Source organism: Typha latifolia, chromosome 5 (genome assembly GCF_019914945.1).
Source record: "Typha latifolia isolate L0001 chromosome 5, TyphaL0001v2, whole genome shotgun sequence".
NCBI classification, from domain to species: domain Eukaryota; kingdom Viridiplantae; phylum Streptophyta; class Magnoliopsida; order Poales; family Typhaceae; genus Typha; species Typha latifolia.
In genome coordinates this window covers 4,448,905-4,470,841 of record NC_133090.1, presented here as the reverse complement: position 1 = coordinate 4,470,841, position 21,937 = coordinate 4,448,905, and the positions used below count along the sequence as shown (strand labels likewise).

The 21,937-nt window shown below is 35.2% G+C and overlaps 1 protein-coding gene across 1 annotated transcript; it reads right to left on the bottom strand.

The window, feature by feature from the left end:
- Positions 1–19,671: 19,671 nt before the first annotated feature.
- Positions 19,672–21,675, bottom strand: LOC140788600 (protein EXORDIUM-like 3). Its single transcript, XM_073137913.1, has 2 exons — positions 20,705–21,675; positions 19,672–20,351 (listed from the first exon to the last, which is right to left on the bottom strand). The coding sequence occupies exons 1-2, from the start codon at positions 21,257–21,259 to the stop codon at positions 19,881–19,883; spliced, it is 1,026 nt and encodes a 341-aa protein (XP_072994014.1). The 5' UTR covers positions 21,260–21,675; the 3' UTR covers positions 19,672–19,880.
- Between the last annotated feature and the right edge of the window lie 262 nt (positions 21,676–21,937).

Sequence of the window (21,937 nt, the reverse complement as noted above, 5' to 3'; positions counted from 1 at the left end):
ATACCGTTGTTGTTGGTAGCAACGTAATTTTTTTTAAAAGGTTATAATGTTTAAATAAATTTTAAGTTTCAATTTGAAGAATCTATTAGTGCTTTTCAAACGCATATAAAATAATATATATTAGAGATCTTATTAGAAAGATATGACAAAACTAGTTAACAAAAGATAGTTTTATTATTCAAGTTAATAGATTTAAATTTTAAACATCCAAAATAATTGAACTTGAGTATACTCGTAAAATATAAAATTATAAATAATTGAATAAATTTTCTAACGCACGTACAATAATGTCTATCAAAATTCATAAAGAAAAGATATGAGAAAGAAACAATGCAATATATTCATACGTTGGTCTAACGTAATTTTAATTTTGTCTAAATTGTAATATTTAAATAAATTTTAAGTCTCTCAACTAATTAAATTTAAAAATACTCATTAAGGATGAACTTGTAAATGATTGAATAATTTTTCCAACGAATATAAAATAATATTGATCAGAGTTTTTACGAGAAAGATATAAATAAAAGCATGAAATAAAATTAATTTTATTATTTAAATAGTTAAAATTAATGATATTAATTAGAGATGAAGTTTTAGATAATTAAACAAAATTTCTATGTAAAATAAAGTCAATCAGAGTTTACAATGGAAAGAAGTGAACAAAAAATAATATTATTATTCAAATTGATAAATTTTAAATTTTGAAATAATCAAATTTAAACATACTTATGAGATATAAAGTAGAAGACTGAATAAGCTTTCCAACACATATAAAATGATATTAATCGAAGTTTATCTAAAGAAAAAAAATAAAATAGTGAAGATTATTCATTTAGCCCCCATTCACTTATAAAATAAGAGTGGAATAAACATCAGTATTCTAATTTTTAATACTAGAAGAAGAGGGCCAATACTAGTATAAGCTATTGCAATGTTTAGTTCAATATTAGTATGAGTAATAATTACATTTCATACGACATAAAATTAATATTAAAGTATTAAAGAATAATGAATTTGTATTAAGAAGCGGTGATGTTTTATACTAATTGATGAAAATACTATTAAGTATATATTAAAATAGTAATAGTAAATAGTATTTTTCCAAAATAATATTTTTTGTAAACTGTGAACTTAAAATATTCTATATACCCAATAACTATACACAGCGGGGTAACTTAGGGTTATAAGTTCGCACTACGAAAAAATAACTTCTCACTCTTTATATAAAATAATCATGCACTAGATAAAGAGGCATTATGAATTAATATAATGTTATAAACTCACACTATAGTGTAACACAAGATTATAAGCCCATACTATTGTATAATGCGAGGTTATAAGTCCAAACTCAATGTAAAATAATTATACACTATAAGAAATAAATAAACACTACGGGTTAATGCAGGGTTAGAAACCCACACTACGGTGTAATGAGGGATTATAAACTCGCACTGCGGTATATTGCAAGTTATAAGCCCGCATTGTAGGAAATGTGCGGGATTAATATTTTCTAGTTTTATTTTTGTAGAATTTACTAGTTCAAAAAAAATTCTCAACTATAGGTGAGACAGCTAATATTCAAAAGAAGAGATAGATGAGAGAGAAAAATCTAAACTGTAGCTAAGTTGACCAATATTTAATAGAAGAGATAGTGGAGAGAGAGAACTCAACTGTAGTTGAGATGATGTGTAATTAAATGTTGTCTAATATAGGGGCTAAATAATAATTGTGAATTTTATTAAATTATTTTTTAAAAGTTGTATGGAATAAGATGAAAGAGAATGGTGAAAAATTATACTAGAATAAGGTAAGAAGTTGTTTTGTTACAACACCAGAATAAGGTTTATTCTTATATTTCTACTAAATAATTTGTTGGTGGCAATATAATTTTATTTTATTTTCTAAAAGTTTTAATATTTAAATAAATTTTAAGCTTTTGAAGAAATTCATTACAGATAAAATTGTAGAGAACTGAATAAACTTTCTAATGCATATAAATAATATCGTTTAGAGCTTTTATGCAAAAGATATAGAAAAAGGAGTTAATGAAAGATAATTTTATTATCAAATTGATAAATTTAAATTTTAAACCTCATAAATGATTGAATTTGAAGATACTGATTAAAGATGAAGTTGTAGAGAATTAAAAAATATTTTTGACAAATGTAAAGTAATGTTGATAAGAGTTTATATTGAAAAGATTCTGACACTATCGAAATAAAGAGATAAATGAAGGCTTCAAAAATTGCACTATAAAAAAAAATTTAAATGAAAGGGAGGATGGGGAACATGTTTTATCATTTATCTAATAAAAAGTAGAGTTATTAAAAACTTTTAAAAAATAAGACAGAAGGCAAATCTGTCAAGAACAATGAAATAGAAAGAATTTGCAATGAAAACATAAAATGGGGGAGAAAGTATAAGGTGAAACAAGTCTTGAGTTTTAAAGGCAAAAATCTCTCTTCCCAATCCAAAATATTTTAAACTAAACTATTTAACTCCTGTAGTCCACACTAAATTCTAGCCGTTTAATATTTCGTTCAAAAATAATTAGTCAAGTATTAGAATCGACGTGGTTCATTGGCATCAATATTCTCTGCTATAAATAACTGCTGTTAAATAACTAAATTATTCACATTATCCTCAAATCAAACTATATTTCTATATGGTAATTTAAGTATTATCACATTCCATTAATAATTATAACTTGAATGGATCACCGAGAAATTAAGTGCTTAAATTTAAAGCACATAGTGTAAGTTAAAATTTAACCAAACTAAAATAGGGGTGAAAATTATTTACCCTTTCTAATATAATCATATTATCTAACTTTGTTTAGATTGGCTATAAATTATTTTTGAGTTTGACGAGAATGATCATAATTGACTCATTTACTCACACCGAGATTAAGTAAGTTAGTGCTAATATATTTATTCTTTGATGAGGACTCATAGAGACTTGAAACATTTTCAATCTACCATGTGCCTCCCACATAAGGTTGCCCTCACACGAAGTTTTCATAGAAGACGGAAGAACTAGCAAATAAGACCAAATGAAAACAGCAAAATAAAGTGTAGGACGCAACAAGTCCATCAATAGCACAAAAGTAGATGTAGTGTCGAATATAAAAGTACATACCGGAATTAGCTATAACAAGAGAAAAACATACTCCAAAATAAAAACTATAAAAAAAGAGAGCTAGTGCCCGCTTAGCAAATTGCTACGAAAGCTTCCACCGCGACTATTGTCAATCTACATCAAAAGTAAAATATGAATCCTAGCAAGTAATACAATATCTAACATAATCATGTATAAAAAAGTTCACAGCATTGAAAAGTTTATGCATTTACACTCAATATAACAAGTACATAATTAATTAGAGGATAATATATGGTAAAGCAATCTCATACTAGAGGTCATGCAACACATAATGTATGAATGATGTATTTTTCCTTAATCATCTCTAAGTATGATATAAGATGAGCATCAAATTGTATTAGTTAGCATGGTCTGACTCCCACCAATACTAACTTTTACTATGCTCACCAGCCTACGTGACTCATCTGTCATTAGGCCCACCGATCAGCATCTGCACAACACCTAACATTAGGCCCACTTGGCCAACATTTGTACTTGCCCTAAATAACCCAAGAGAAAGGATAAACCCCATGGTAGAATTGCCTGCTCATTACTTAGTAAACAGTCATAAGCTCATCACCATGAGTCAGCATCACATTGCACCTCAATGCTACTCACATGAGCCCTCAGCTCAACATCATTACATCACCTCTATGAGAATTATGAGTCGTCGCTCAAGGGTGCTCTAACCTTGCACTATCGAATACTGTTAGGTCATCAACACCTCACCCTCATATCACCACCTTAATATCCTGAGGGATTTTACTCTCATCCGACGAATGATAGATTGATTGTTTGAGATCTATAGACTAAGATCTTAAGCATAAGCCCTACTATATAATATACTATAGTATAATTTCGTCGACCCTTATTCTAGTTGAGGAGGTGTCAGATACTATTGAGATGAATGAGTCACACTCCTCAAAGGTAGTGTGCATGTGCTAATGGCATACTATTATGCAAGTCAAATATCAACACGACATCATTAACATAGATTTATTAAGTATTGTATTGTAATATACTATATAAGCAAAGTATTGGTATGACAATGAACACCCACATTAGAGGACATCATTATCATATAAGGTAGACTTTTGCATTTTGAATTTTTATCTTTTTCGTATTTTTAAATATTTGAAAAGTCAAATAAGAGGTGTTAAGCTTTTTATTATTCTAGTAACAAGCTATTTTTTTGCTGGACCTCTCTATCATCATCGCAATAGAGTTTAACCACCAATTAAGTATTGTATTATAAACATGCTATATAAGCAAAATATTAATATGGCAATTAACACCCACCCACGTAAGGGGTGGACATCATCATTATAGAATAACTACGTGGTATAGTAATCATGCTACCAAAGCTATGAAGTCATTTAGACAATCAAATGTAAAAATAAGTGTCATGTTATGTCAACCATGTGCTATCATATAATAATTCAACCACACTATACATAAGGTCATTTTTTACATAAATATATCACCATTTAATATCATTATTTATTAGCATGGGAACATCCACTTGTTTGAAATTGCTAATAGATTTCCTAATGTTGAAGAGGCTCCATTCTAAACCCAATCAAATTTAGGGTTTACACTAATTTTAGAGAGATCTTTGTACTAGCTATGATATCGGTAAACTCATAACTTATAATGAAAGTAAACAATCCAACTAGAAATCTTTTCTACCAGATGAAGCAGTAGGCAAAAAAAGAGGCTAGCCCAAAGCCAAAACCATTTAGGTCCAAGCCCAAGTCAAGAGACCAACCTACAAGGCAACTAGACCAACCTACAAAGGGCTAGTTCAGCTTGCAAGGCACTACGACCAAGTCAACCTGCTCGACTCGGGCCCATGGCTAGCAAGCCAAGCTTTGGCTTGAGTCAATTCAACCCAAAAGGGAAATCACCCCCTTCATCCCCTCTCAAACATGCCACAACAACCCATAGGGGGAATGAACTCTAGTGATCACTTAGCATTGGCCAACCAAGAGGTAAGGAAAAGGAGAAGGGTCACCAAGAAAGGGGATTTTGGCCGACCTCATGCCAAGCGAGGTAGTGGCGCTGGGGATGTCACACACCCCCAATGGCCGGCTCGGCCAATTGCACCGGCCAGCTATGCGTGGCAGGCCCCGCAGTCGCCATAGACTCCCAACCGACCTCTCTCTCTCTCTACTTACTCTCTCTCTCTCTCTTAAATATTCTCTCTCTCTCTCAAACTCTCTCTCCCTCTTGTTGGTGCGGGCCTATCGTCGTCATCACTGCCATCACCGCTAAGGTGAGCCTCCTTCTCTATTTTCTCTCTTCTATCTCTTTCTCTCAGGTTCATCGAAACTGAGCCCCCGGCTGGCCAGCAGCGTCCAAGTCCCCTCCCTCCCTGCCAACTAGGTTACTCAACTCCATTCCCTTCTTCATCTTCTTCTCTTATCTTCTTCTTCTTTCTTTCTTTCTTCTCTTCTCTTATCCTTCCTTCCTTTCTTCTTCTTCTTCTTCCTCGATTCCTCCTCTTCTTTCTGCAATAGTGCTGGGATCAGCCCAGCATCGTAGTAGATAGTGTTGTGTCGAGCTCAACACTATAGCAAAGGGTTGCTCCCTCCTTTTAATTTCTATTAATTATATAATTTATTTTCTAAAGTTAAAGTAAATTAGTTATTTTAGATAGTTAATTATTTTGCTAATTTACACTCACTAGTATAAGTATTAGCTAAGTATTTTTTACTATAATAATTTATTATATATAATGATAGATATTTGCATATAAATATATCTATGGTTTAGCCATTATTTATTAGATTAATACATATAGTTTAATTGATAATAATCTTATATTTACATTTATTATTTTTTATAATTATTTTTCGCATCTTATTATTGCCTACTACTTTATATAAAATGAAATACTAAGCTTGCATATTATTGTTGTATAATAGGATAGTTTACTATTTTACATATAATTAATGATTAATTAAACAAGAGTAAGTATCACAAAATAATTATTAATAAGATTATACTTATAATTATATTTTTATAAATCATATATATGGCCTTGGTTGCATACAAATAGAGATAAATTATTATATGCTTACTCCTAATTAGCAAACTAGGATTCTTATTAAATAAATATAAATTATGGTAATAGCAATATACTATTATCATAATTAAATTTATCCTATAAATCTAATTAATTTTAAACCTAATAAACTATTAGATTTTACATAAACAAATTATGATAGGATAAACGACTAACTTCGTACTAAAATATTTTTAGATTCTAAACCCTTTTTGTGAATCCTATGGACACTGCTAGTGATGAGTTGACACTTGTTTGATGGGCATGATCAATACGTCATTTGTATCTTCTAATAATATTGTGAGTAGTCTTACCTTCTAGAGAGCTTTCACATATATTATATATATTATGTATACACATTCTGCTTTGACTTCCAAAATAATTATATAATATTATATAGAGATGATTACAGTCAAGCATATCTTACTAATCATTTGATTTGACTGATCTTAGATATTAATATGTTGTTGATATTTAGATATGACTATATTAGTATGATTTTATATCAAGATGATCTCTAGCATGAGTATGCATGTGGCCTAGAGTTGATTGATCGATATATTTGCAATTCGGTGGCCTTATGTCCGAGTTCAGTAGTTTGTATGTGCAGTAGAAATTCGAATAAATATCATTCGTCATATCATATGTGTCGAGTTATCTTCATGTGATTTTTATCAACTAGTTGGGTACCCAGGTATGGATGATAATGATACCTTTCATAGTTGGTAGGGTATAATCATATGATTGAGATACTCTTAACGGTTGGCAGGGTATAATTATATAATTAAAATACTCTTAATGGTTGGCGGATATGCATGCTCTGAACTTTCGAGCTGGATTATGAGACCAAGTACTAATTGTTGACTATGCATAGTTGTTTAGTATGATAATGTTATATCGAGATGATATTGATAATTGAGATATTGAAAAATGTATATGATTCCATTATTATCTGATATACATGTATATATAATGTATATGATTATTGAGTATCATGCATCATATGTAGTTGCATTTGACATTATAGCATGGTCATAATAGGTATGCGTCATATATGTTATATTTGAGAGAGTTATGATAATGATATAATTGGAGATTTATTTATATATGTCGATTACATACTTGATTAGTCATAACATGATATCCACCATATATTTATAGAATATTGATAATACATTTATATATTTATTTATGATATGATTCTCTTTTCGAATTCATATTATCCAGTACATGATGTACTCTCTGTTTAACATTACTAATTCGAGGTAATATCTATTCACTAATCCTTTAGCTTATGACTATTTTTTTTTCTTTTCTAAACTGCCTCAAGATAATAACTTCGATATCTTCAAAAATATTTTAGAGCAAAAATGAGGTGAGCTATAGACATGAGATGATATAGAAGACAACTTGTATAAAAATTGAATCGTATTAATATTGTATATATTTATATTCCACTATATTAGATTATGAGTTATATAATTAGAAATATTGTACATAATAGACGATTTTGTATTAGTTGTATCTTAATAGTTTGTTGTGACCTGTGTGAATCCGACCAATTTATATAGTGATTTAGAGTATATTATTGTGAACTTTGATATTCATGTTCTTGGAGAGTCTCTTTTGCCCAAATTATTCAATGATAGAGGATGGAATTGGATTTAGAAGCTAGAACAAGATAGTCTCTAATTTTCACGGGATGGAATTGTCGATCTCACCACTAACTTTCTGTTGCAGATTGCATCTACCATGGATATCAAAGCCACAGTACCTATATGTACCTAAATGTATTCCAATATTTGAGACAGTTCACTGGAAAATACAGTGATATTGATGGTGCATCAAGCTATGATCCTTCACGGAGATCTAAAAGCTTACTATCGGATGCTGAGCTTGATCATATTCTACAATGTTTGGCCAAGGACGAAGACGAGTACACTAGACCATAAGAAGACGTATTTCTAGCACGCCATTGAGGCCGGATTGCGGATTGACATGGCACTACAAATGTACTTCTATTTGGCTTCTGTAGTCTCGATCGAATCTTCCATAGAGTGTCTGCCATTAGAGCCTTCATCTATTGAGTTTGCATCATGCTTAGAGTTGTGGTTGATCGGTTGGAGACAATAGTTGTATGTTTGAGACTGATAGACTCCACTTCTATGAGGAAAAACTCAACTCAGCTTCAAAGGAGGACAAGACAGAGAGTCAACGATGAGGAAAAAGTTGATGATGGGTCTATTGCTGAAGTTTCTACGTCTAGTTCATGTGATCGATCGTACTCAACATTTTGCTGAGATCCGAGCTTCGATTTAGCTTAGAGGCATGACTAGATAGGCAGGACGATCTCAAAGATGTTTACTTACAGTAGCAGCACTTTCCACCTCTATCCTAAATTATGGCTTTCATTCATGACATTTATAATTTAGGTTTGGGGGCAGTTTTTTGTCATGCTTGTTTATTTTGCTTATCTTGAACTTTTATATATTCATGACTGTTGCATGTTCATGCTTATATTTATCCTTATCAATTTATGACAAAAAAAAGGGAAAAGAAATTGATGTTAATCTTAAAGGAAAATTGGTTTGCATTGAATTGATGGGAGAACATGATTTTTTGAAACTTAATTCAATTCTTTGCTTGAGAGAGAACATTGAAATTACTTACACTCAGCTCTATATGTGCTTAAATGGCATAAAATGACATGAGAAAATTGATTTTTATCATTTGTCAAATTAATTTTGCTCCACATCCTTGCATTTACGAGTATGTTTTGTGTTTAATCTTCGTAGAATTTTTACAAATATGAAACAAGATAAAAGTATGTCTTGATTATAGGAAAATTGTATAGAGTAGTAAGAATATTTAGGAAATGTTTTATCATGAAATTGACAAGAAAAAAATTATAGGTACAAAATTATGTAATGACAAGTTTGGCGACGCGAAACACTTTAAAAAATGATATATAATTTAGTTTTAATATTAGATCAAAATATATGATTTGCTGAAGAATGCACTTGTAAAGAAAATAAAAAAATAAAAATAAAATCAAGTCAAAACAGCAGGTGTTCAGTTTCTACAAGTTGGGTGCGCACCACTAATAGTGTGATGCGCAATTCAGCACGAAAATAAGATAGGAGTCCCAATATAAGTAGACTGCACACCCTACTAATAAATTAGAAATAGAAAGTCTAAATTTAGAGCTCCTTTTGGGATTCTCCTAGAAATAAGAATATTTTAATAAACTTATAAAAGGATGTCAAAGGTCAGAACTCATGAGAGATCAAAGTTTAAGTAATTTAGAGTTTTATTTTCCTAAAGGAGCCTACTTTTTACCTAAGTTGAGGAGAGCTTTTATATGTCCATTACCTAGAGTTTGACTATAATATTTTGAAGCATAAGAGGAGATTAAAGTATCTACCATCAATTAAGATTGATCCACTTAGTACCATCAATGAGCAATCTATTTTACTAAGTAGTTCATGGACATCTAAAGTTCGAGCAAAAGAAGAATCTCAATTGAGACTGTTTGGAGCACGGTGAAAATAATTGTAAGAAAATCTTATATCTATATTTGATTGTGAAATAGATTGATCTTAGAGATTGATTAGATTCATAATTTTTTCTCTTTACTAATGAGATTTTTAAATGTTTATTGTTTTTGTCATGACTTTTCATTCCCTACTCCTAGTTTTCATGTTCCAACTCGAGTTCAATGTTTAGAGTTGGAATAGTATTTGGACATTCATCTCCTACTTACTTTCAATTTTTTAGAGTTTGATTTTATTTGAGTTTTCTAAACCTAATAAGATTTGGTTTTCTAAACCAATTCAAATTTAGTTTGAATTGGCTTTAATTTTCTCCGAGGTCTAGGTTTCTATATTTCCTCTAAAACTTTAGGGTCAATTTTATGATCTTCGAGCAAATCCAAAAACAAAGTGTTAAGGAAGAAGTGGGAGAAGATGAACATTGCGCACGCACTATGCACATGCTCCAAAATTTATTTATTAATTATTAGTATTTGCTTTTTTATGTTTTAATTGTGTCCTACGCTAAGAAGTCAGGTTATATCCTTCCTAACGGGTGCGTTTAGTTGTAGGATTAAATAAGAGGGGATAAATCATCCCTAGGCTTATTTTAAGGAATAACATGTCTTTTAGGATTACTAATCTCATATAACAATTTTAACATACTATTTATTTTATACAAGACTATATATAGAATAACTAAATTAAATTAAATTATTATCCTCAATAAAAAATAGTAAAGTAAATTACTATTTTAAACTATTTTTGGTCATCTTAAACTTAAATTATATTATTAAATATTATTCATTAAATATTATTCGAGTGCATCTGCCTCCCATCAGTTGATACGGAGTTTATCACGTTAAATTCAAAATAATTAGAATTAAAATCAAAAGTAATACAAAATAATAGAATAAGTTATATAAAAATATTTAATAATAATTTAATATATCAATATTTTAAATAAATATAAAAATACAAAATACTAATAATAAAAAAATAAAAATAATAAAAAAATTTGAGTAATGAAGATTGTTAATTTTGTTATTTATATCTTAAATTTATTATTTCTTATGTAAGAGTAATATTGTAATAATGTCCCTTATTCCTCCACTTTAAATATATCATTCTAACCACTAGGTGGGTGCTATATCATTTTAGGGATTTAATTTTATTTATTAATTTTATATTAAATATGAGATTATACGGGCCTACGGAATAACTAATCCAATCTCATCTTTGTATTCTTAAACAAACGCATAAGAAGTAGCTAGATAGATTTTTTTAAGCCAAGATCAACCGGTCTGGCCCCTTGATCTAGAATTCTCTAGTTCCTTTCCCGGGCTAATGGGCTAAATGTAAGGTTCTTTTGAACTTTTTGGGTGAAGGATATGAATAAATCCATCATCATCCTCACACCCAAAAAGGATGTGCCTATCTATCCTCATTGGCAATTTAAGGGCCATTAGCCTTTCCAACACTACTTACACAACTATCGCAAAACTCTTTGCTGCTAGAATCAAGCTCTTCCTTAACCAAATAATCTCTATAAAGAGCAAAATGCATTTGTTTCATTCGCTGGACTATGGACAACAACATCCTTTGCCTAAGAAGTTGTGCACTATACTAAGAATGCTGAAGGCAAGAATGGTGCATTCTTGCTCAAAACATCCAAAGCTTTGGATTCCATGGAGTGGAGCTTCGACTGACTACCTAACAATCAGTGGTTTCTCTCATGATCTTATCAAGCTTGGATTTCCATACCCTATCAACAATTGACTGATCTGTTGAGATTAATTGTGGGTCATATGGCTTCTTCTCACCCTCGAGAGAAAGAAGACGTGTCTCTTGGCAACTGCTCCTTCTAAGACCCAAAGCTTCTCCCTTCAGATTTCTGGTTGATAAATTTCATCGGAAGCTTGGGGGATAAAAAATAACCCACTTATTCCACGCTGGATGCCTCACCTTAATCAACCTAGTGCTCAGCTCTATATTCAGCTATTTCATATCTACTGGGTTTTTTTTTTCCTAAGAACCTCCTTGTGAACTTTAGTATACAGATGTGGGACTTGTGAGGCTTTAACAAAAACACACCATTTCCAGCTACCTCAAAAATTGGAACCACATTTGCAAACTGACCACTTGAGGTGGACAAGGAGTTAGGGATATCTCTCTTGTCAATCAAGCATTTAGTCTTGAAGCTAGGATGGTGCATGTTTAAATTTCATGATCCTCCTTTCATTCAAGTCATCAAGGTGAAATATTTTCCTCACAACATCCTTTAGCAAAGTCGGTCTCTCTTCTAAATCCTCTAGGGTTTGGAGATCCATCTTGTAGGCGAGGCGAGGGATATGTTAAGGGATACCAAATGCTACCATTTTTATTTAAATAATATTATGAATCAGATTTGGACCAATCAAGATATAATAAAATTATGAGATTTTTATGAGTAGTAGCCTCACAAATTACGAATCTAATGGCTTTAGTTTCACATGAATTCGAGGTCGGACTTAAAAGTTTAAATAAAATAGTGAGAGAACATTGAAACTGGCCATATTGGTAAATACTCAACATTGTAGCCATCATCTGAGGGTAGTGGACAACTAAGGATAGTAGTGGACGGCCGTAAGATAGAGTGGCTCGTTGGGGAAGAAAGTGGCTAACGTTTGGGTTATTTGAATGGATCTAGGGTTATAATCTACTCCTATGAAGATAAGGATGATGTAATGACTATCATAAAAGGTAAAGACAAATAATAAAATAGGCTAAACTCAATAATCATCCCACCATGATAATTAACCAATGACAACTCATATTTATAGGAGTAGAGTCCTAGCAGATCAGATCCACATGTGGATTATCCACTTTAACTCAAAATTAAAGATAGTAAGCAAAATAAGCTAACTAAACTAGACTCGACTCAACCCTCCTAGTCGGATCATAACAATCCACTATAATTTCGACACCTTATACTCAAGGTGATTAGTTTGACGTCCTTGTACTCATATAGCTTGTCGTGTCAGTCGAAGGACTTAGGTTCTTCTTCTTTAAGACAACCTAAGAGTATGACACGAGTCGGTTGACGTTTGTACTTGTGTTTAGGGCTAAAACGATCATCATAGTAGAAGCACAAGCCCTTCTTCCTACAGTCTTCTAAGTCATTTGGCACAAATAGACATATGTCTACTATTTGTTCTACTGGACCATTTGTGCGGGTTGGGCCAGTGTCGGTGCATGATGCTAACTAGGTCAGATTAGATCGCATCATGAGGATATTGGACTCAATAGATTGAGTCTATTTACTTTTAATTGATTCATATTTATTTCTTATGTAAGCTCTTAAGGCAAGTCTAGTTATGTCATGTAAGTCACTAAGGTAAGTTTAATTAAGTCAAGCAAGCCTCTAAGGTAAGTTCAATTAAGTCATGTAAGCCTCTAAGGCAAGTCTTAGTTCGATTCGTATAAGCATTTAAGACTAAGTCCAAGTATAACTCATTATATCCGACCTCTATATATAGAGGGGCTAGGCTTTTTAATTTATTCATCCAAGCATCCAAGCATTGAGAATTATTTGAGTTTAATTATTTTTATTATCGTATTTATCATTTTATCATAGTTATTAGATCGTCTTTACATTTCTATGAGTAGATTGTAGCCGTAGAATCTTTAAAGGTTCCAAACCCTCTCTACCACTTTTCTCTAGTAGCCATCCTACTATATTGTCATCCATCACCACCCTTGGCTATTCGCCACCCTCGGACGACCACTACAACATTGGATATTTATCAATCTATCCTATTCTAACATTCCTCTACTATTTTTCATCCTGAATTCTAATTTGCGTGAAACAAAAACTACTAGAACCCTAACTTTCGAGGATACCACTACCTAAATTTTTATAATTTTCTTATATCCGAATTGGTCGAGATCTGGTTCGTAACAATGCGGCCTCTAGTTGACCATGAGCTTGGGTCGTCCTTCTTCTCTCCTTGCGGATCTAGTTCAGCTGATCCAATTTAGACTCTATCAAATTGTCAATGAGAAAGCCTCCTCAGAAGTAGTGGGCTTTAGAGCCTTGACCTCTGCTTGAATGTGAGGCCTAAGCTTACTAATGAAGGTACTCTTTAGGGCCGAATTCAACTAGTTGGTGACTCGATTGCAGATCCGTTCGAACTCCTTCTCATAAGCTCAAACAATTATTGACTGGATTAGCTTAGTCAACATGGCCTTGAAGTCCTTGTATTGGGTCAAACCGAACTGAGCACAAATCACATTATCGAAGTCTTGACAATACTCGAATGGTCGAGTCCACTCTGTCGATTGGTAGCACTTGATGGCCACACCCTCTAAATAAAATAATGCAAGCTGACCTTCTGGTGGTCTGGGGTGTCACGATACTTGAAAAATTGCTTCCCTAGGTAAGCCCAATCTAATAAGTCCCCTAAAATTTTCCAAAAATCAAGTTTGATAGTCTGAGCTCGGATTCTAAAATGTAACCTATCATTGCATGCCAAGTGACCTTGTGGTCTATAAAAAAATTGGTCACATAGGTCATAAGCCCATGAGTCTAGCTCATGTTGTGCCTCGGTTGCATGTAGTTTCAGCTCATTCAATTATCGTGGGCTCACCAGGTCATTCCGCTATTCATCCTCAGGCTCGTACTTGAGCTCGAGGTCATGCCCAAAAGTTTTAACTTGGTTTGCATGAGTTGGTCAAATTGATTCACAAAAATTTGGCCTACCTTTCATGCACTTCATCATCTCCATGCAAATAACTTAATCCTAACCTTAGGGCTAAATTTGGACATCGGCCTAGGGGCACCACCATAATTTGCATTAGGGGCCGCAACGGCTGGGTTCGATCGTGGGTCATCGATAGTCAACTTTCAACTAGTCCTCGCGATGGTTGAATATCGGCATGCAGCAATGGATGGAGATTATTCTCCATGGGCTAGACTGGCTGCATGGGCCACTACGGCGCCCCTGCAACAGTCCTTGTGAGCCTTGGTGGTTGGGGCCCCTACAAATGTGGTGGTTAGGGCCAAGGTGGCTTGGATCGACTCCGGTGGAAAACTAAGATTTTGTACCCTAGCTTCCACTAAGGCTAGGGAAGACGACATTGGCCCCAACATCGCAACGGTGGCAGTCTGGGTTTGTAGTAGTAGGGAGTCTCCACGACGGCTAGATGAGTTTTGGCCGTAGGTTGGATCTCTTCTCTACCTCCCTCCCGAATTGAAGGTAGTGAACTCATAGATGGCGGATTCATCGTGGCCGACAGTGTTGCTGGCGTAGGTTGGTTGTGCTGGGTTAGGAGAGCTACTATCAAGGCTTGAATTGCCTTTTCGATCCTCTCAAACTCTCCACGGAGAATCTAGTGTCCTCCCTTGATGATTCTCTTAATGAGTTCACGGACTCTACCTATGCCTTTGCTAGTGTGGGTGGCGTAGGTTGGTTATGCTGGGTTAGGAGAGCTGTCGTCAAGGCTTGGATTGCATTTTCGATCCTCTCAGACTCTCCACGGAGAATCTAGCATCCTCCCTCAATGATTCTCTTAACAAATCCACGGACTCTACCTATGCCTTTGCTAGTGTGGGTGGTTCGTCAACAACGGTGGCTAGTGGCACTGAGGAAACCACAATAGGGATGCAAACTAGTCCTTGATCCTCCATAAGTGTTCCTTTCTCGTTCATCTTGTTCAATCTCATGCTAACCATCCATCAAGGAATGATGGCTCTAATACTACTATTACGAACTAGATTTGGATTAATCTAGATGTAAAAAAAAACTTATGAGATTTTTATGAGTGGTAGTTTGATAAGTTGTGGATCTAATGTCTTTGGTTTTCCATGAATTTAAAGTCTAGGTGAAAAGTTAAAAATAAAGGAACATCAAATCTGGACATATTGGGAAATATCTAACATTGCAGCGATTATCGGCGGGTGGCGGTGGACATCCAAGGGTGGTGATAGTCGACTATAAGGTAGGGTGGCTAGGAAGATGGTGATTAGGGTTTGACTGCTTTGAATTGATCTAGGGTTACGATCTACTTCCTACGAAAATAAAGACTATCTAATAGCTATAATAAAATATAAAGACAAATAATAAAATTGGCTAAACTCAATAATTATTTCACCGTGATAATTAACTAATGACTGCTTCTATTTATAGAAGTAGCGTCATAGCATATCAGATCCTCGTGTGGATTATCCGGTTTAACTCAAAACTAAAGATAATAAGCAAAATCAATTAACTAAACTAGATTTGACTTGACTTAATTAACTCAACCCTCGTGGTCAGATTTCGGTATTCGAACCTCTCGGATCTTAGGATTCTTGGTAGTGTCATCCAAATTAGGCACTTTATGAATATTGCCTCCACGGAATGGAATGAAAGCCACATTGACACCATCTTCCTTATGAGGATGCAATTCACAAGGTCTTCACCAGCTTAGCATCTCTAAACCAATTGAATTGCCTTGTCTAGACATTCATACCCTCCTACGAGTTCTCTCTAACTATCTAAAGATATATGGCTTCTCTCATGATTTTGTCAAGCTTGGATTTCCATACCTTATCAGCAATTGCCTTATCTATTGAGATTAATTATGGGTCATATGGTTTCTTCTCACCTTCAAGAGAAAGAAGACATGTATTTTGGCAACTGCTCCTTCTAAGATCCAAAGCTTTTGCCTTCATATTTATGATCGATAAATTTCATCGGAAACTTGTGAGGTAGAGAAGTACCCACTTATTCCATGCTGGGTGTGATGCCTCACCTAAATCAAGCTAGTCCTCAGCTCTATATTCAGCTATTTCATGTCTACTGTGCTTTTTCCTAAGAACCTCCTTGCTAACCTAGATAGACTGATGCGCAATTTATGGTGAGGCCTTATCAGCGATAAGCACCAATACTACCTCAAAAGTTGGAACCTGGAGTGGACTAAGAGTTAGGAATATCTCTCTTGCCAACAAGCATTTAGTCTTGAAGCTAGGATGTCGCATCTTTAAACTCCATGGTTGCCCTTTTGCTCAAGTCATCAAGGTAAAATATTTTCCTCACGGCACCTTCTAACAAAGCCAATCTCTCTTCTAGATCCCCCAGGTTTTGGAGATCCATCCTGTAGGCAAGGGATATGCTAAGGGGCACTAGGTCAATGGTTGGAGATGGTGCTACCATTTCCATTTAAATGACCCTTAGCTTTCAATGTTCAAACCTGGATTCTTGGTAGTGTCACTCAAATTAGGCACTTTATGAAGGTTGCCTCACTGACACCATCTTCCCTTATGAGGTTGTTGTTGCAATTCACAAGGTCTTCACTTAGCATCTCTAGACCAATTGGATCACGTTGTCTAGACTCTGATACTCTCTTGCGAGTTCTCATCTAAGTTAGCATATTGTTACGAACTTAATTATTTCAATTGGTTTGCTAGTCCACATGGCACAACCTTTTCGCAAAATGAAGTAAGCTTCGAAGTAAATAAAATGTAGAAGTACAAAAAGTGAAAGAGATTTTAATAAGTTCGAGAATGCAAGCTTTCTTTGTGAAGTTCTTATTTATATTTTAATTCACTAATTTTAGATCTTTTTTACAACTAAGTTTTCAAGTCTTTATATATGCCAAAGAAAACTTAGCTACAAAGATTCTTAGATATCTTTAATAAATATTTAGAAAGCTAAGGATAAAAATAGTAGTCCTAAATATCTCATTTAACTAGATAAAGTCATAAGTAAAGCTTTGATTTTCTCCAAAGTCAACAAAAGCGGCTACCACTTATCAATTTAACAATATAGCAACGGATAAATTTAATCGTAGTGTCATTCGAGTCTAGATTTGCTACGACATCTCTTAGGGTTTTGGACATTCTTAGCACTTCGGTTTCGATCAAAAGTTCAATAAAGCGTCATAATATATTGGACTTATTAATTGTGAATGGGGTATCTCCTCCTCTAACTTGACCTTGCACAAAGCTTTGAAAGTAGGTTTCGATCAGTTGCCTCAGCTTGATTCCTAGAGTTTATACTTTCATCTAGTGCTTCTTAGTTGGAGCCCTCCTAGTTCAAGTTGCCATGAATTGTCACCCCATTGCGAATTTTCATAGCAAGCTTGGGCACAAGCAGGACCCAAATCCTCCTACCTCGATGTGTTGAGGTTAATTTGAACTCGCATTTGCCTTCACATAAGACGTCTCATGGCATGGGGATTGCACAGGTGGAATTGGACTACCAAAGCGATTACACTTCAAAGCCCACAGTTTTGTTACTCTATATCTTTGAACTACTGTGACAGCGTTGTCTAAGGGGAGACACTCTCCCAATCGCATGGTATGAAGTATGAACAAGGTATCAAAACACTGTTGCTAGATTTTCAATGACGGTCTCACTGTTGTCAAAGTTGTCAATGACCCTAATTTGTATGCCATTGGATGATGGATTGCTTTGTTTTCTTCATGAGTAGGATAAGCAACACCCTCCCCCGTGATCTAACTAGTCTTATCTATCAAGAATGACTACATAGTGAATGGATTGATCCACTATCCGATTAGCAATATACCTGCTTTATTGAATGAAGAGTCTATGGACTTCTGGTCAAAATAAATAAATTAAAAAAAAAACTTTACTGAGAGCCGACAAAGGTGTTATATTATCTATGACAAAATTGAGATTTAAGATGCAAAGTAATTAAGTATCATTTGCATCACGAAAACCTTTACTATATCTTTTATTAGTACAGGACCACTTAAGCTCTGAGACGAGAGACAGAACTTCTTTTGAGAAGATTCCTTTTGGGGCATCCCACCTCGTCAAATTGTGATTCCTGTCCTTTACTCACACTGCTTTTCTCGTTTCCTTCAATTAATATAGAGAAAGTAACAAGGGTCGAAAAAATAATATTGTAAATTGAAAAGGGCCAAATTAAAAAAAAAAATCCCTTATTATTTAAGACTCAGGAGACCTTGTGATCATTTCTAATCGTTTTGTTTAGAACAATAAAGCGGTGCCTAAAAACCTAATCTATCGTATATTTAATGTAGTTGAAAGAGACTACCAGAACCGCGCAGAGGATTCCCCACCTGCTTTTATTTATGCTTTCTTTGTTGACTATTGCCCCCCCCCTTTATCCCCTTTGGCCCCATTGGTAGAGGAATTAAAAAAAGAAAAAAGAAAAACTAAACAGAAGAAATTAAATATCATCTTATTATAAATCTTTTTTTTATATGGAAATAAGTCGGAGTTTTGTCCCAATCTCTAAATTAATTTTTCTTGTGATGGTTGGATACAAATATGATTGGAGGAGACATGCGTGACATCATACATCATGCATGCTCACATGGGAAATAGAATGATGCTCTGCCACGGTTAGGCATGTGTCGTGCTCAATCTCTTTCCTATTTGACATCATGTAGACACTCGAGGGACATACAACCTTTTTAGGGCTTATTTGGTTATAGGAAGTGAAACCAAAAGCAGCAGTATATTTTAGCGTTTTCCGACTAAACTAGCTCTGTTTCTCAAAAAATATTTACTAAAATAGATCGCAAGTAGGATGGTTTTACTGTAGCAGTCAAATAAACGATCTCAATTTTTTTTTAACCAAAACGTATCACACCTTAAATTTGATACCGCAAATAGGATGGTTTCAGTGTAGCAGTCAAATAAAACGACAGGATTAGTGACGTATATATCAAAAGGCACTTTCTCATTTTAGATAAAATATTGATACATTCAACAGCTATAGCTATAGTAAAATAGATGTATTTTGATATTATGGTGAGGTCAATTTGGATAGATGATAGCTTGGTCAAAATGCTGAATTTTGACTAATTTTCTCTTCCAGGCATTAAATTAGTTTATTATCTCTAAAAAATAATAATTTTAAAAGGCATAGTGAAATAAAATAAAATGTAGAAGGGTAAAGTGGTATCGTCCAAAAACTTCATGACGTAAAATGTATTGTCTTTTACTAAAAAGTTGAATGAAAGAAATCATTGTCAGAATGGATCATCATAAGCTATATGCCAAATCCACACTCATCTAAATTCTTGCAACTTTTTTTTTTTCTTTTTAGTTTTTTTGGAAGGAAAATTCTGCAACTTTAGTATATAGCTTTTATAATCAACAACCTCATACTGTGATACTCTACCACTACTACTGATCAAGGGCGTTAGGTCCGGAGCAATAGTTAAGCACCGGATTCCAGATCCACTGCACCAAGAACTTACTCCCGCCGATCCCATTAACATTGTATGCGGCCCCGCTCTCTCCGTCCACCAGCAGCTGCCCCGTGTACGCCCCTCCGCCGCCGGTCCCGTAGATCCCCTCGCATAGATCGGCGATCTCCGTCGGGAAGCACGGGTCGCCGCCGGCGTACCACGCGTTGACCAACGGGTTCGAGGACACCTCCGCCAGCTCGTGGGCGATGACGCTGATCATCCCGTCGACGCCGACGTCGCCGTTCGGCGGCCGCTCGGCCCGGTGCGCCGCGCCGGGGATGTAGTCGGGTATTTTGAATGGGTAGGCGCACACCTCGGTGCACCGCCCGTCCGAGTTGCCCGCCCAGGCGTACGGTAGCGTGTAGCCTACGATGGATGGGAAGGTGAAGTAGTGGAACCCACATACCTGGGATGTCATAGTCATGGATGATATATTTACAGTTTTAAAAATGTACGTGTAATGATGTAAAGTTGGGAAAATAACACTTTCACACCTAATATTTTCACGAATTTAAGATTCGTTGATATTTCCATTATCCATTAAAAGGAGTATTAAAATCGAAGTATCCATTCCTAAACCTAAAAACCCTCAGTATTTTTAGTGGGTTTTATAATAACTTTGAAATACAGGGATTCAAATATGAATACTGAAAAGATAAGGAGGTAATCGTAAATTGTTTAAAATGGAGAGTGTGGAATATTAATTTTCCTACAAAATCAGACTTAAATTGGGAGGAGTAGGATTTTTGGGAATCGGACCTGGCCGCAGAAGTCCTCCACAGTGATCTCGGGTGAGGTGAGGACGAGGTAGAGGGCGCCGTTGGGGTTGATCGGGAGGGGCTTCTTCGACGCGGTGACGGCGTCGCGGATGACGGACTGGATGGTGAGGCGGGTGAGGGAGGAGCCATGGGAGAGGCGGCGGTCGGACTTCTCGGCGCCGAGGAGAACGGTGCCGGAGACGTTGGCTCCGGTTTGGTCGGTGTAGAGGCGAACGGTGCGCCACCATGAGGAGACGGAGGGTTTAGGGATTTGGCCGGAGAGGTGCGGAGGAGGGGAGATGGAGCGGAGGAAGGAGCGGATAATGTGCTTCTGGGAAGGGGACCAGCGGCCGTACCAGATCGGGTGGACAGTGATGCTGGCGGTGAGGACGGGGCCCATGTGGTACCGGAGGTGCACGAACTCCGAGGAACCCTCGTACTTCTCGGAGATGTTGAGCGCCGTGCTGGGCCAGGGGCGCCATGATTGGACCACCGGGGTTAGTAGGAGGAGGAGGAGGAGAGGCGGAGAAGAGAACCAAAGAAGCGATGGCTGCATTCTTGCTTGCAGTGGGGAGTGCAGAAAGCAGCAGCAGAGTGGAGATAGAAAGAAGAGTTGGGGAATGGGTTTATGGGGTTTTAAAGTTTTATTTTAAATTTGGAGAGAGAGAGAGAGAGAGAGAGAGAGAGAGAGAGAGGGGAGAGAGAGAAGAGATGAGAGAGGGAGAGAGAGAAGTAGTGGAAGAAGCGCGCCATGGAAACTGCGAAGGAGGGGGGGGGAGAGAATGGTGGATGACAGGCAGGATCGTTATTGTCTACTTGTCAGAGTGGGCCCGACTTGCCCCCGAGGAGTAGGCTTTCTTGTCGCTCTATAAGACTATAAACCTTCGTTTGCATATTGCCTCCTACGTTTCGCTGCTATTACCAACTTCAGCTGCAAGATTCTTCTGAGCATATTTGTAAATATTTTTCCGGAAGAGAGAGAGAACGTATCGTATGGATATTATAGTCAAAAATTAAAATAAGAAAATAAAGATATTCTTATTTTATTTTTACGTTGGCTAGAATTTAAACTACTTTTTGAACTTCCGTACGGATGGTTTTCCATTAAAAATACACTTTTCTTTTTGTTTTCTAAATCGATACTTTTTACTTTTCTTCGAGTTAGATTTTCTTTTTTTTTCCCTTACTTTGTCTTTATTAAACGGTAAATATTGAAAAAATTAATTGATAATGA